Genomic DNA, 13,590 nt, shown 5'->3' with positions numbered 1-13,590 from the left:
TTCGGAGAGGTATTTTAGGCTAGAGGATATTTCCCCGGCGGTAAAGAAGGTCGAGGGAAATTTATCGATCGTTTTGGAGGTTCTGCGTGTGTGAGGTTTCTTTTCAAACGGATATAATTCCTCCCTCCCCAAGTGCTAAATTACTCGATGCAGTTTTCAAAGGAGCCCCGTGATTATGTCAGGATGTCTGGAAAGAAAAAAAAAAAAATAGGCAAAAAAAAAAGGAGTTGAAGTTTTTCCAATTCAGATTCATTCTTCTGTCCCGGAGAAGTGTAAATACACAGATGCAGAAGTGTTCTTCCTAGGATAAGGAGAAGTTTCTCTTTTTTATTTTTTTTTTAATTTCTTTTTTTCTTCATATTCAGTGCTCTGGAACCCCAGTCGAAATCAGCACATCAAACACCCGTCCTATTTAGGGCACTTTCTCATCCTTGCTCGTGTCTACAACCCCAGATCTTTTCGAGAAGTAATGACCATCGCTTGAGGGGAAAAAAGTTTCACGGAGAAGGGGTGAGGGAACACAAGAAGTTAAGATACTAGCGATTCACGAGGGACACGAGTGGGGCTGAAGGGAAATCCTTCTCTCCCTTGCTCGGCTCTCTCAGCTCAGCGGGGCCGGAGCCCTGCACTCCGGTGTCTTCGGGCAGGAAAGGTTTTCCCAAACGTGCGAGACCTGGGAGAACGGCACCTCGCAGCAAAATCTGCCCAAAGAGCTGAGCTCCGCCGTGTAAAGCTCACTTTGCCCTGCGCTCGCACGCACGTGTGGCTGTGGATGTCTGTACGTGCAGCCGCCCCACGCCTGCAGATCAGATTTACATTTCCTACAGAAAGTGAACTTCTCCCTCCACAAAGTGCACACAGCGCGGGGTACACAAAGGGAAACACGGCCTCAAACAAAGGCGCAAGAGCAGCCGCATCCTTGCGTGCCCAACGCTGTTTTGTCACTTATATTATCCCCTCGATTTGGTATTGTGTTAAAAATATCGGCGAGCTGGGAACAGATGCCTTTAGCAGAGAGTGGGGAAGGAGAATAGAATTCACCTCGCCCTTTACTGGAAACAACCATTTAGACGGCGATTTGTTTTTTAGCATAATTTAATGCAGTGAAGTAACGGATTTTTAGTGTATAAAGTGGAAAGAAAATAGAAAACAACGTCCGGGAGAGAAGGAAAGAAACGCTAGACTGGTTTTAAGACTCCCCCCATCCCTTGGTTCAACAGAAACATTAATTTACATTAGCAATTCTGCATCTTTAAGATAAATTACACAGCGGCGTAATAGATTTAAAGTACGCCAGATTTTTTTATCATTAATTGTAAATGTGCAAAATACCTGCTGGTACTTCACTTTAGAAGAATGTAATTGGCAAAAATGGGAGGCTGATGAATAGATAATAGATCCTTAACTACCAATAAACAGTAAGCACCAGCCAAGAGTATTAGGATGTGATCATAATTATTCTGCAGCTCCAGCCAATGGGAGGAGGAGAACTCAGCCCTAAAATCATCTCCGGACCCAAAGGTAAACGCGAAAATACGGACAAGGCTGGAACCGGAGACTCGATCCCCTGTCCCGTGTGCGAGCGCCCGGCGTGTCCCAGCTCTGCGCGATGCGGCTGCCCCGCGCTTTGTGCTGCGCGCCGCGCGGTGCGGACAGCGCGGAGGAGCCAAGGGGAAATAAATAAGTTCGGAGCAGGAGGAGGACGACCCGTTCTCTCACCGGGACGAAACCTTTCCCAAGCGGGGCATCTCTCCCTGACGCCCCGGGGCCGACCAAGGTAACCTCGCCGGGCCGAGAGTACCCGAGAGGTGGCAGGGACGGGGGTGTCGCGCCGGCGGAGCAGCCCAACTCCCCCCTGTCCCCACCCGAGGAGATGCAGGGCTCCCCATCTCCCGTCCCGCTGAGCCCCCATCCCCCCCGATCCCGTCCGCCTACCTTGTTCTCCGGGCGGCGGCAGGGGAGGGAGGGCAGCGCGGCCGCGGAGGGGCGCGGAGCCGAGCGGGGCCGGGCGGGGGCGGCGGCGGGCGCGCTCCCCCCGCGCTGGCGGGCGCGCTCCCGCCGCACTCCGATCCGCGGCTCCATCCCTCCCGATGGCGCTGCCCGGCGCTCGCCTCCCCTCTGACGCACTTTAAAGAGTCTCCCCCTTCAACCTCAAGGCGAGTAATAGCGACCAATCATCAAGCCATTTACCAGGCTTCAGAGGAAGCTGTTTATGTGATCCCAGCACTAATTAGGCTCATGAACTAACAAATCGTTTGCACAACTTGTGAAGGGGCCGATCACATCCATGGATTGTCTTTGGACTTAGGGGGGGAGGGGGGGGGCGCGACCGCCTTTTCCTTGCAGGAGGGAAACTTCTCCCAGCAACTTTTTTTTTTGTGTGTGTGTGTGTGTGAGTGTGTGCGTGGTGCGTGTGTGTGTCTCCCTTTTGGGTACCGCTGGCTGCCGCTGCCTCCTGTTCCTCCAGCCCCTGTCTATTTATGTGTGTATCTATCCCTCCTCAAGTCACTCCCTGCTGCAAACTTCCCCGGATCGTCTCCCGCGCACCAGAGAGAGACGGGCAGAGATTGGGTCGGGGACTCTCGTCGCGGCAGCAGCATGTTTCAGCCCACACCCAAGCGGTGTTTCACCATCGAGTCGCTGGTGGCCAAAGACAGCCCCTTGCCCGCGTCTCGCTCCGAGGATCCTATCCGGCCGGCGGCGCTCAGCTATGCCAATTCCAGCCCGATGAACCCTTTTCTCAACGGCTTCCACTCCACTGGCAGGGGGGTCTACTCCAACCCGGACTTGGTCTTTGCAGAGGCCGTCTCCCACCCGCCGAACCCGGCCGTGCCGGTCCATCCCGTGCCCCCTCCTCACGCCCTGGCCGCCCACCCGCTGCCTGCTTCGCACTCCACGCACCCGCTCTTCGCCTCGCAGCAAAGGGACCCCTCCACCTTCTACCCGTGGCTAATACACCGCTACCGGTATCTGGGCCACAGGTTCCAAGGTACGTGCAACTTTTCTTCTCCTCCCGAGCCAGCCCTGCATCCCCCGGCCGGTCCCCGCGGCGCGGATGTTGGGGGACGGCGGCCCCTGCCCGGAGCGGAAGGCTCGGCTCGGCCGGGCCCGGGCGCTTTTGTCCCCGTCTCCCCCTCCGCCAAACTTGGGAGAGCTGTCAGAGCCGAGGAGCTCGGGCTTGGTTTTGTTTTGCTGCTTTTCCCGGTTTGTTTTGGTTTCCCGGGGAGAGGGGGGCGAGCGGGAAGGCAAGGCCGGCTGGGACTTCGTCAGCTTTCTGCTCCCATTAAAAGCAGACGAAAAGGTGGATATTTTTTGTTCTGGTGTGTCAGGAGCTAGAGAGGAGCCCCCGAAGGAAGCGGCCGCGCAGAGCGGGGAATGGTGAGGCTGAGTTCCCCCGGGAAGGCGGCGGTGCCCGCCGAGCTGCGGGGCCGAGCCGCGGGAAGCCCCAAGTGCGGCCGCTGCCCTTGTTAGAGGGGAAGAAACGAAGCGAACCCCAGAGAAAGGAGGAGGGAAGCGTGTGTGGGGAATTAATCCCAGCACCGGAGCAGCGCGGGGAGATGGGGCTGCGGAGGAGAGCCGGGGAAGGGGCACGGAGGGCGATCCCGACCCTGCGGTCAGCCAGGGGCTCCAAATGCCAAGGATTAATAACCAGCTGAAGGGAAATAACCGAATCCAATGGCGGACAATCAATAAAATCCCCCTTGCTTAACCCTTTGTAACCGGCAGCGTCTTCTCCGAGGGCTGAGCCGATTTCTCCCGTAATGGGTCCGGCTTCTGCCACTCTCATTATAGGCAAACCAACAAACAAAACAAAATCAGTCTCCACTCGCAGGGATCCATCTCTTTTTATTTTTTTTTCCTTGTATTTTTATTTTTTAATTCGGAACGAAAGCAAACCACCTGCATGTTGCATTTTCCCCGGCCTTCCACAGCCGGGCCGCTGCAGCCGGGTTGAAAAAGGAGCCACTCTCTCCAAAGCCAGGCGCTCTGAGACACAAAATGGATTATTACCCTTTCAGAATAAAATTACAGGTTTCGCTCACCAAATTATTTGTCGCAGGCACCAGGCGATTGGTAACGAGGGGTAGATGAAAGGCGGAAATGTCCTGGTGTTGAGCCACAGCCTGATTTCAAACACACCCTCCTCCTCCAACGATTTTGAAAGCACTTACAGAGAGAGCCCCTCGGTGCCGCTTCCACCTCGGAAGGACCAGCCCGGAGTAGCGGCACAGGGGCACCCCGGAGGGAAATGTCCCCCGAAAAGCCCCGGCTCACCACCCCCGCTCCCGCCCCCGCTCCGGTGCAGGCCGGCAGGAACGGCACGGGACGGGATGGGATGGAATGGGATGAGATGGGATGGGATGGCCGCTCTGTGGCCTCCTCGGAGTTTGATTCTTTATTTCCACGGCGGTTCCCAGCGCCGCCGAGGCAGCGGGGAGGGTCATGGGGCCGGGAAGGCGGCGGTGGGAGCCCCGCTGCGGGCAGCACACCGGGAGAACGAAGGCAAGCGGCGGCAGAAAGGCTCCGGCCGAAGTTTTGGGCGAGGGAAGCCGAGACAGGCCGGGAGAGCAGGCGGGAGGCTCCCGGAGCCCGGTGGGCGGCCAGGGGGCCCCGAGAGCAGCTGGCCGCGAAGGGAAGATGGAAATAACAAACAAATAGGGAAAGATGTGAGGCTCCGGTGGTCGGGATGCAGGGGGGCAGCCGTGAGGTGTAGCCGCAGACACCGCAGCCGTGCTCCGGCCAATTCTGTTTTTTTTTCTTCTTCTTTATTTTCTGTAGTGCTCCCCAGGTTGTGTTTTAGCATGTTAATTTATACCAGTCCTCTCCTCCCCCTGCTTATTTATCCCATCCCTCCATGTATTTATCAAAGGAAAATTCAATACAAAAAAGGAGTTGAAAAATTAAAAAGAAATTATAGTTGGATTTATCCTGAGGGTAATGGTGGGAGACAAAAATTCTTGCGCTAAAAAGTGCTGTCGAGTGTATTTGGGGAAGGTGCTTTATTAATCTGTTTTACCCTATTTCCCAGGGAATGAAACCAGCCCGGAGAGCTTCCTATTGCACAATGCACTGGCCAGGAAACCCAAACGGATCCGTACAGCTTTCTCCCCATCCCAATTACTGAGACTGGAACATGCCTTTGAGAAGAACCATTATGTAGTAGGAGCGGAGAGAAAACAGCTGGCACACAGCCTCAGCCTCACGGAAACTCAGGTAAGGGGCGAGCAGGGACCGGGCAGCTGGGAAAGCGAAAGTACGGGCATCTGCTGTGGAAATGCCACCCGGCCGGGCCGAGATTCGGGCAGCGCCAAGGGCGAATTCTAGGGGTGTTTAGGCCTCCATCCCGAACCGGTGCAGTGGGGAGAGGGTTCTCTCCAGTCTGAGTGTCGCAAAATCTTTTTCCCGTGCCGGGGGTCGCGGTGCCTCGGCCGGGCGTGGGGAGCCGCAGCGCTCGGGGCGCGATTTGGGGATTTGGGGTCCCCCGGGCAGCCCCGGCCAGGGCTCCGGCCCGAGAGGAGCTGCGGTCTGCGGGTCCGGTCGTTCTGCTGCGGGACTGGTGTGACCCTCAGAAAGGAGTTCGATATTAGGGGAAAAGCCCCCAAAACAAATGTGGGGGCCAGGAGGAGAACCTCCTCTTTAGACCCTACAGCAGAAACACAGTTCCTTGGATGAATTTTCGCTCGTTCCTAGCCGACAGAGGGGATGCGACGAGCCGATTCAGGAGGGCAGAAAGATGAAAAATAAAAGCAGAGACATTACTCACAAGGAATGCCCCCCTCACCCCTTCCACCCTCCTTCTCCCCCCAGCCCCAGCCGACTGGCTGCGGGCCAGAACCGCACCGGGGACTGTTGGGTCTCTCCGGCGGGACTCTCGGCGATGTTTCTGGGTCCCGGCAGGTACCGGGGCCGGGGGCCCGTGCGGCGGCGCGGAACGGGCCGGGAGCAGCGGCGGGGCGGGCTCAGGCTCCCCCCGACGGCCGGGACCCGGGGCAGGCGGGCCCGCTGCGAGCGCGTTTTTCACGCGGTTTTCTCCCCGCCGGAAGAAAGGCTGGAGTTTGGAGGACTGGTGGTGGTGGTGGTTGTTGTTGTTGTCGTTGTTGTTGTTGTTGTTGTGTCGGGTTTTTGTTTTGTGCCCTTCCAGGAGACTCGTGGAGAGAGAGGGTTCCAGATGGGGATTGTCTCTGCTACAGTATGTGGCACTGTACTAAAAAAAAAAAAAAAAAAAAAAAAAAAAAAAAAAAAAAAAAAAAAGCCAAAATACCCAGCCGCAGCCTAGTTCAAAGTTCCCAGTAAACACAGCGTTCTCTGGGCGGATTAAGTTGTAACACTTTTTTTTTTTTTCTTAACTCCTTTTCGTGGGGGAAGCAATAAAGAGGTTGGAGCTTTTGTTTTAAAATGTCTCCCTAACAAAACAATAAAAAGGGATCGCCACTTTTATGAGGTTCCCCGAACAAGGGACCGGTCACAGGCTTATTTCTACTGGAAAGCTGTATTTAAGGTGGTCTTTGTGCTGCTTGATTCCGAAGCTGGTTGGGGTCTTTTGTCCGGATGTCAAACCCCCAGTCCCCTACAAATGAGCTCCCTTTTGGGAGATCAGCGTGCAGAAATGAACCGTCCTCCCCTTCAATTAGCAAACTAAAAGCAAATTAAACTCACCCCTTGTTCCCCGCTCAGCTTTTTAATGGGGGACTTTTGGAGAATATGAAAATGCAGCAGAGATGTGTGTCCGGCCAGTCAGGTCTCTGTTCTGAAGAGGCAGCGAAGCGGGTTAAACCAGCTTATTAAAATGCTCCAGTTCCCTTTCCCCCCCTCGCTGAGGCCTTTATCAGGCACTTTCAGACAGAACCAGAGTTTAAATTGCTTTTTTTTAAAAAAAAAAAGTTTACCTTTGGACGCTACAAGGAGTGTGGCCAGCCCTGGAGATAGCTCCCAGATCAATACTATCTGTAATTAAAGCCCTGAAGTCAGCTGCCGGATGGTTCAGTCAGATTTACGCGGCGCTGAACAAAACCAGAGATATTTATGATGCCACTTGCCGCTCTCCCCGCACCGCGATCGCTCCTGGACGGCGCGTCCCAGGGAGACGCTGCGCAGAGCGATGGGCGTTTTTCTATTCGGGCCATTTTTGTACATTTTATTCGCTTTTCCACGAGGAAAAAAAATCCCGTGCGTCCTCCCCCCAGCCCCATCCTGGCCCCCTTTAGAACGGACGAGGCCCTGCCTTTGCTCTGCTGTGTGGGGCAGGTGGGAGCCCCGCGGCCGGCGCGGCCCCGACGGCTCTCCCGGGGCTGGAGAGGGGGGACACCCCGCCAGGAGCGGGGAACCTCGCCAGGAGCGGGGAACGGAGCCTCTCCGGCCATTGGGGCCGTCGAGGTGACGAGCCCCGCGCTGTGTGGGCTACCTGGGCGCTGCTCGGGGCTGCGCGCCCGCGGAGGCTCCAGGAGCATCCCCCGGCCGTGCCGCCGCTGCCGAGCGCTGCGAGCTCCGCGGGGCGTGGGGCAGCCTGGCCGTGCCTTTCTCGCAGAGCTTTGGGTGGCAAAGGGGTTCTGGCTCTGCTCGCCACCCCGGCCAGGGTGACAGCAGTGGGGACAGGCTGCGGACGGAGCGCAGGGCGCGGTGGCACACGGAGCAGGAGGGGAGCAGAGCATCTCCCTGGTCCGGGCAGGACTAACGCCCGGTGCCTTTCCTCCCGCAGGTAAAAGTATGGTTTCAGAACAGACGGACAAAGTTCAAGCGGCAAAAGTTGGAAGAGGAAGGTTCAGACTCACAACAGAAGAAAAAAGGGACTCATCACATTAACCGGTGGAGAATCGCCACCAAACAAGCCAGTCCAGAGGAAATCGACGTCACGTCGGACGATTAAAAAACTGGCACTTTTGGACTTTTCCAAGCCAGCATCCCACGAACCGAAAGTGTTAAAGGCTCAGCACCCCACCCCCCCCCAGCCCCGCGGCGTGGCGGTGCGGGGAAGGACACGGAGATCTTCATCACAACGCGATTCCCGCCCGGGAGGGAGCTGGGAGCGAGCGAGGGCAGCCAGCGAGGGCTCCGGACTGTGGCACTGCCGGCACCGCTCTGCCAAAGGGGATCTGTCAATCAAAGCCAAAACACCGGGACGAGGTGATTGACAGGTATTCCGTTTATCGCAGTCCACTTTTAAAAGCATAACGTAAAAAAAAAAAAAATTAAAAAATATATAGAAAAAAAAATGTTAAAAAGAAAAAAAAAAAATTGAAGCAAAAAAAAAAAAAAAAAAAAAGCCCCCAACCAAACCAGAAAAATTAACACCTTACGGGACATTTTGCACTTCACGGTTTTTTCCGTCTTTGAAAGAGAAATTTCCATAAGCAGCCAAAACCCACACCTGTTTCAGAAACTTGAATTGCATGTGTAAAGCCGTCTGGGGAAAAAAAAAAAAAAAAAAGAAAAAACCGGGAAAAAATTACTCCGGTTCCTAAAGACAGACATGAATTGTAATTTTTTTTTCCCTTTAAGACAGGTTCTGTGTGCTTTTTAATTTTATTTTACGAGAAATGTGCAGTCTGTAAACATTTTATAATAACTTCTGGCGTCAAAGTGTTTGTGAAAGCTAAATGAAGTAGCAGTAACAAAGCATAGTGTTCCTTCCGGATGGACAAACACGGTGGGGAGGGGAGGGACGGGAGGGAAAGGCGGGGGGGCGGGGGAGGTTGGGGTTGGTCATAACTTTTGCTGGAAAAAAAAAAAAAGAATCAAATGGAATTATCTCCCCACTCCCCCCAACTGTATCCCCATTGCAAAACCGGATGATGATTACTTTTTTTTTTTAAGATTTATAAAGCGCAAACCCAGCGACCAGTTTTGGCGGTGGGGACACCTTCTAGGCTGGGAGGATCCAGAGAAAAGGGACTTAAAATCGCGGATTGATTTTTTTTTTTCTAATGACCATTTTCATTGGGTCAATTTTCAAGCACTGACCTTATAATATTCCGAGATCATAGAGCTACTAAAAGAAAAAAAAAAGAAAAGTGACAAATGTTTCCTTCATGTCTCCTATACCAGAATGTAAATATTTTTGTGTTTTGTGTTTAATTTGTTAGAATTCTAACACACTATATACTTCCAAGAAGTATGTCATTGTCAATATTTTGTCAATAAAGATTTATCAATATGCCCTAATTTTTTAAGCAATATCTTTTCCCCTTCGCCCCCAAATTTCTCGGAAACCGATGGTTTCCCCCCACACCGCCTTGTTTTTAGCTGCTGAACCCCCGCGGCCGCGCCGCGCATTCCTGCGGCCATAGGCGCATTTTCTTAATGTATTCGCTGGCTGCTAAATAGACCTCCAAAAATAAGCCGCAGAGGCGCACTTGCTGTAATATAAATACCCCAAACCCCCCGAAACAGAACCAACCAACCAAACAAAAACCTCAAGGAGAAACCCAGCCCCTTCCCTGGTTGGGAACTGAAGTGCGGACCGGTTCGTGACCGTGAAACTGTGAAACTGCCGCGCTGCGCCGAGAGAGGCTTTCCTCGGCTAAAATGTGTGCTTTATTTAGCGAGAGAGGATTTTTTTTCTTTTTCTTTTTTTTTTTTTTTTTTTTTTTTGGTCTTTTCCCCCATCTTTTGCATCCCCTGTCCAGGTGGGTGCGGTGAGAAGCGGGTCCTGTGAGCAGAGGCTGCGCCCCAGCTGCTGCTCTCTGCTCTCCCTGCCGCTCTCAGGGAGCGATCCTGGGCACGGAGTAAAACTCTGACATTAAAGAGGTGGGGGAAAGGAAAAAAAAAAAAAAAAAAGAAAAAAAAAAAGAAAAGAAAAGAAATGTTGCTCTGGGTCCTTGAGGAAACTAGCTGGTTTTCTGGGGGTACACAGTTGTTTTTTCATGCTTCATTTGCTCCTTAGCCTGATAGACTGCATTAATCAGTTTTATTTCCATTGATAGAGAAACCTCGTCTGCTCTGTTCGAGCTACAAAGAATCCTGCAAGCTTTTGTGAAAGTGCAAATCAGTTTAGGCAATTATCATACCAGGAATATGAAGGGGAAAGAGGAGGCATTGCCCAGTGGTCTCCTTTAATCTCTTAATCCGTGGATCCAGGGGGGCTAGTTGGACATAATTTAGGACAATCTGACTACCCTTTACACTGTGATAAGGCGAAGTTACAATGCATCGCAAAAATACGAGCTTTGTTAAACATACTGCCTTGAAAAGTTAAGATTAGACATTCTGTGCACGAGTTGGCTCTATCGGGTACTATGTAAATTTAATTTTTTAAAAAATATCCGATCTTCTTTTTTTTTTTTTTTTAGCATCTCTTCTTATACAATCCCGGTGACTTTCCATTCACTTGTGCTACAAATATGAGAGAGGCCCAGTCAGGGTTAGGACGCATGTCGCAATGCAGTCCCCTCCATTTAAACCCGGGCTAATTATTTAGTAGAGCTATTCCCAAGGTAAACTTCTCGTCGCGTTTCTTCCCTCCTCGAACAGCTGATGGTGCAGATCTGGAAGCCAAGCAGGACGCACATTGAACTCGCCCAGGCTGCCTCGCTCCCCACTTCAAACCCGGGCAAATGGGCAAACATTAAACGGATGGCGGCCGAACAGCAGACTTGGGCCTTTCTAGAAATTGTTTCCCATCTTGATAAAAGGCTTATTTCTGCAGGAACCATATATTTCTCCCCCCACCCCTTTTTTTTTTTTTTTTTTTTTTTTAACCGTGAGGGAAGAGAGGGAGAGAGGGGGGAAAAAATTAAGCGTCCTATGTAGCGTAACAGCAATAAAATCTTCAGAGAATGCCATTAGCTTTGAAAAAAAACCCTAAAAGCTTTATTACAAACCCAGCTTTGAAAATAGGGGGGATTAGGAGTCTGAAAGGGTCCCACAATGGTTAGAAGAAAAGGTTTCATGCTAATGAGGTTAATGCCCTTTGTATCTCAGGACTCCACAACTTCATTACTCCCTATCTCCGGCTGCACCAAGCGGCTCAGAACACTGCAATCCACTCCAGCTCTCCCCTGCCTTGCCTAGAGAAGGATTTGATAGCAGCTCTGTTCAAACTAGATAATTATATCTTTTCAAGTCGGAATTAAGATAAAGAAAGTGAAGCAAAGGCGGCTAGCCTTGATCCACTGCAAACAAATTTGGCGCACTTTCTAGTCTCTCTCCCCCTGCCTCAATAGGCAGGACAGTCAGCTTATTAGACCCTCATTTGCTTTATTAATTCATCTATTTAAAGTGGCAGGATTAGAGAGAGGGAGAGAGAGGCAGAGTCTAATGTGGGACAGTGGATGCCAGGCAACGTGGAAATATAAATATTGGCGAGATGCTATCCGAGCGGGCGTTCAAAAATACATTTTATATTAAATAACTCCGAGGGGTGGGGGAGGGAGCGTGGATTTCGGGTGGCGAATTGCAAACTCGGGCGGATTTTTACGGCTTTTTTGAAGGAAAGCTGGGGGACGGCTGCCGGGGGCCGGCTCTCCCTCCAGAGGACGGGCGGCCCTGGGTGCCTGGCGGGGGATTTGGCCCGCCGGGGCTGCAGGACAGGCGGGGACCCCCGCACCCCGCACCCTGGGGCCATAGGACAGGCGGGGACCCCCTCACCCCGCACCCTGGGGCCATAGGACAGGCGGGGACCCCCGCACCCCGCGGCTCGGGGCCGCTCCTGGCAGCGCTGCCCGGCGGCCGCGGGTGCGGAGCGGGGCTGGGCTCCGGGAGCTCCGGGGCTCCGCTGCTGTCCCTCGTCTGCCGCTCGGCTCTGTCTGTCGGCCAAGGTCAGCGCATCCCTCCCCTCGCCTCCCCCGGCCCCTCTCAGCCCGGGGTCCCCTCCGCATCCCCACCCTCCGCAGCGCGTCCGGGACCTGACCCCTCCGGCCTTGGCTGTTTAACCCTTTCCCTTCGGACGCGGCCAGCGGCTTCCAGCCGGGGCTGCTTCCCACCGCTGGGATTTGCGCTCCCCACGCGGCGCAAGCCCGCACCCACGCAGCCCTCTCTGCCGCTGGACCGGGGTGAGGCCGGAGGCCTTTGGAGCCCTCGCTTTGCTGCGTTTAAACGCTGTTTATTCGCCTTCATCCTCTGACGGATCGCGCTGTTACCTGCGAGGGCTCGGCGGAAATTAGCGGTCCCCTCTAATTAGCGCCCAGCCTCCGCATAGCCCGTAGGAAACAGGCAGAGCCGCCCGGGCCGGGATTCCTGCTGAACGGGATTCTCCCAGCCCTGCTCCCGTGTCCATCCGCACTTCATCCCTGTGAGCTCGGAGCTCACAGAGCCATTGATTTACTCCTGCAAAGGGTCCCGCTGCGAGGGGGAAGCGGGAGTTTAGAGAACCTCCTGACCCCGAGCCGTGACCTCTCTCCGCGCCAGCCTCTCCCCTGGTGGGACACTCGCAGCCGGGCAAGCCCAGCCCGTGGCCCACGCCTGGAACCGAAAGGGCCATTAATCACCTTCCCCCGCTCGCTTTTAATTGACCTTTGGCAATTAGCGCCTGTTGCAGGGAAAGCCACCCGTGGGCCCTGAGGGAACCCTCCCGCTGTCCCTCGGACCCCTCTTTGCCCGGGGGGCGCCGTGGCCGCCCCAGCTCCGAGGTGTCCCCGCCAGGCACGGCCGGGAGGATGCTGCGGGCACCGGGCTCAGCCCGCCTCGCAGGTGGCTGCCCTGGCCGCAGCAGGGGAGGCAGGATCTGCCTTCTCTCATCCTCATCCCTCTCCTGTCCCCGCCGTGGGGCCGCTCGGCCCGGCTGCCCCGGGAGCCCCACGTCCCCGCACGGCCTGGCCGGAGCCCCGGCTGCTGCGGGGGCGCCGGGAGAGCATTTATAGACCCGCTCTCCATCGCCCACGGCTGGACCTGACGTCAGGAAGAACTTGATCTCGCCCGCTTTGCTCCTGCTTCTGAAACTGATCCTTGAAATGAGAGAACAGACTCTACACAATTCCCATGGCCTTGACATAAGGTACAGCGATAAATATACACCACTAATGAGCAATTACCATATAATCACCTTCCAATTAGCTCGCATAATGATGAATTAAACATTCTAGCCTGCTGGATTAGGTTTCTTACTTTGTATATTATTTACGAAGGCTAGCTTCTGCTGAGCACCAAATATCAAATTAGATAGGGAATTTTCAGTTGGGGGTAATTACGCATTCAGAGCATGCCCGGAGTTTTTGTCACCAGCCAGCTAAAGTGTATTGGAAGGTAGTGTCCATCCTTTTCTGTCCTTCCTTTTTGATGTCTTAAAACAAAGTCCACGCTTTTCTGCCAATGCTCCGCACGTCGCCTCCCCCGTGTTAATTCTGCTTCCTTCTCCAAGGCTGGACAGACAGAAAAAGTGGCCGAATTTTTTTTTTTTTCCCCGGGGCAGTTAAATAATAGGGAAGAGGCAGAGGCAGGATCTGGGGGAAGCAAAGGATCTCACAGTCCGAAGAAACCCGGCCTGTCTTCCCGGACAGGTAGAAAAGCCCTGGTCCTCCGCTCGGGGTGGTGAGGACTGGCCGGGCACAGGAGGGGACATCCCCAGCACCCCCATCCCGGGCAGCTCTCGCACAGACCCCAGGACCGGCCGGGCGACGCTGAGTCCTCCCCCGAGTGGTTGTTTCCTTCACATTCTGG

General features: G+C 54.0%; 1 protein-coding gene and 1 long non-coding RNA gene across 4 annotated transcripts; one reads left to right on the top strand and one right to left on the bottom strand.

Moving 5' to 3' along the window:
• The first annotated feature begins 1,533 nt into the window (after nucleotides 1-1,533).
• Nucleotides 1,534-9,154, top strand: EMX2 (empty spiracles homeobox 2). Of its 3 annotated transcripts, XM_077182827.1 has the most exons (4): nucleotides 1,534-1,777; nucleotides 2,506-2,989; nucleotides 5,030-5,214; nucleotides 7,697-9,154. In XM_077182827.1, exons 2-4 carry the CDS (start codon nucleotides 2,599-2,601, stop codon nucleotides 7,862-7,864), a joined length of 744 nt encoding a protein of 247 aa, XP_077038942.1. In that variant the 5' UTR covers nucleotides 1,534-1,777; nucleotides 2,506-2,598; the 3' UTR covers nucleotides 7,865-9,154. The 3 variants fall into 3 exon arrangements, with proteins under 3 accessions (XP_077038942.1, XP_054493503.1, XP_077038940.1); XM_054637528.2 differs by lacking the exon at nucleotides 1,534-1,777 and having other exon boundaries at nucleotides 2,461-2,989; XM_077182825.1 differs by lacking the exons at nucleotides 1,534-1,777; nucleotides 2,506-2,989 and adding an exon at nucleotides 4,041-4,503.
• On the bottom strand, nucleotides 3,986-7,023 carry LOC143694759 (uncharacterized). The gene is made up of 4 exons (XR_013183423.1): nucleotides 6,888-7,023; nucleotides 6,658-6,748; nucleotides 5,842-6,205; nucleotides 3,986-5,687 (listed from the first exon to the last, which is right to left on the bottom strand). It is a non-coding gene; the product is annotated as an uncharacterized LOC143694759 (long non-coding RNA).
• Nucleotides 9,155-13,590: the final 4,436 nt, after the last annotated feature.

This window comes from Agelaius phoeniceus, chromosome 9 (assembly GCF_051311805.1).
Source record: "Agelaius phoeniceus isolate bAgePho1 chromosome 9, bAgePho1.hap1, whole genome shotgun sequence".
In the NCBI taxonomy this organism is placed as follows: domain Eukaryota; kingdom Metazoa; phylum Chordata; class Aves; order Passeriformes; family Icteridae; genus Agelaius; species Agelaius phoeniceus.
Note: the sequence above shows the minus strand (reverse complement) of the source record. Positions and strands in the feature narration are given on the sequence as shown.

What these genes read in the sequence shown, in the direction of transcription:
- EMX2 (XM_077182825.1), top strand. Translation starts at nt 4,089, where the DNA reads ATGAAAGGCGGAAATGTCCTGGTGTTGAGCCACAGCCTGATTTCAAAC. An exon ending in AGCACACCGGGAGAACGAAG is followed by an intron (nt 4,504 to 5,029) that starts GCAAGCGGCGGC and finishes CCTATTTCCCAG; the next exon opens with GGAATGAAACCAGCCCGGAG. An exon ending in TCAGCCTCACGGAAACTCAG is followed by an intron (nt 5,215 to 7,696) that starts GTAAGGGGCGAG and finishes TTCCTCCCGCAG; the next exon opens with GTAAAAGTATGGTTTCAGAA.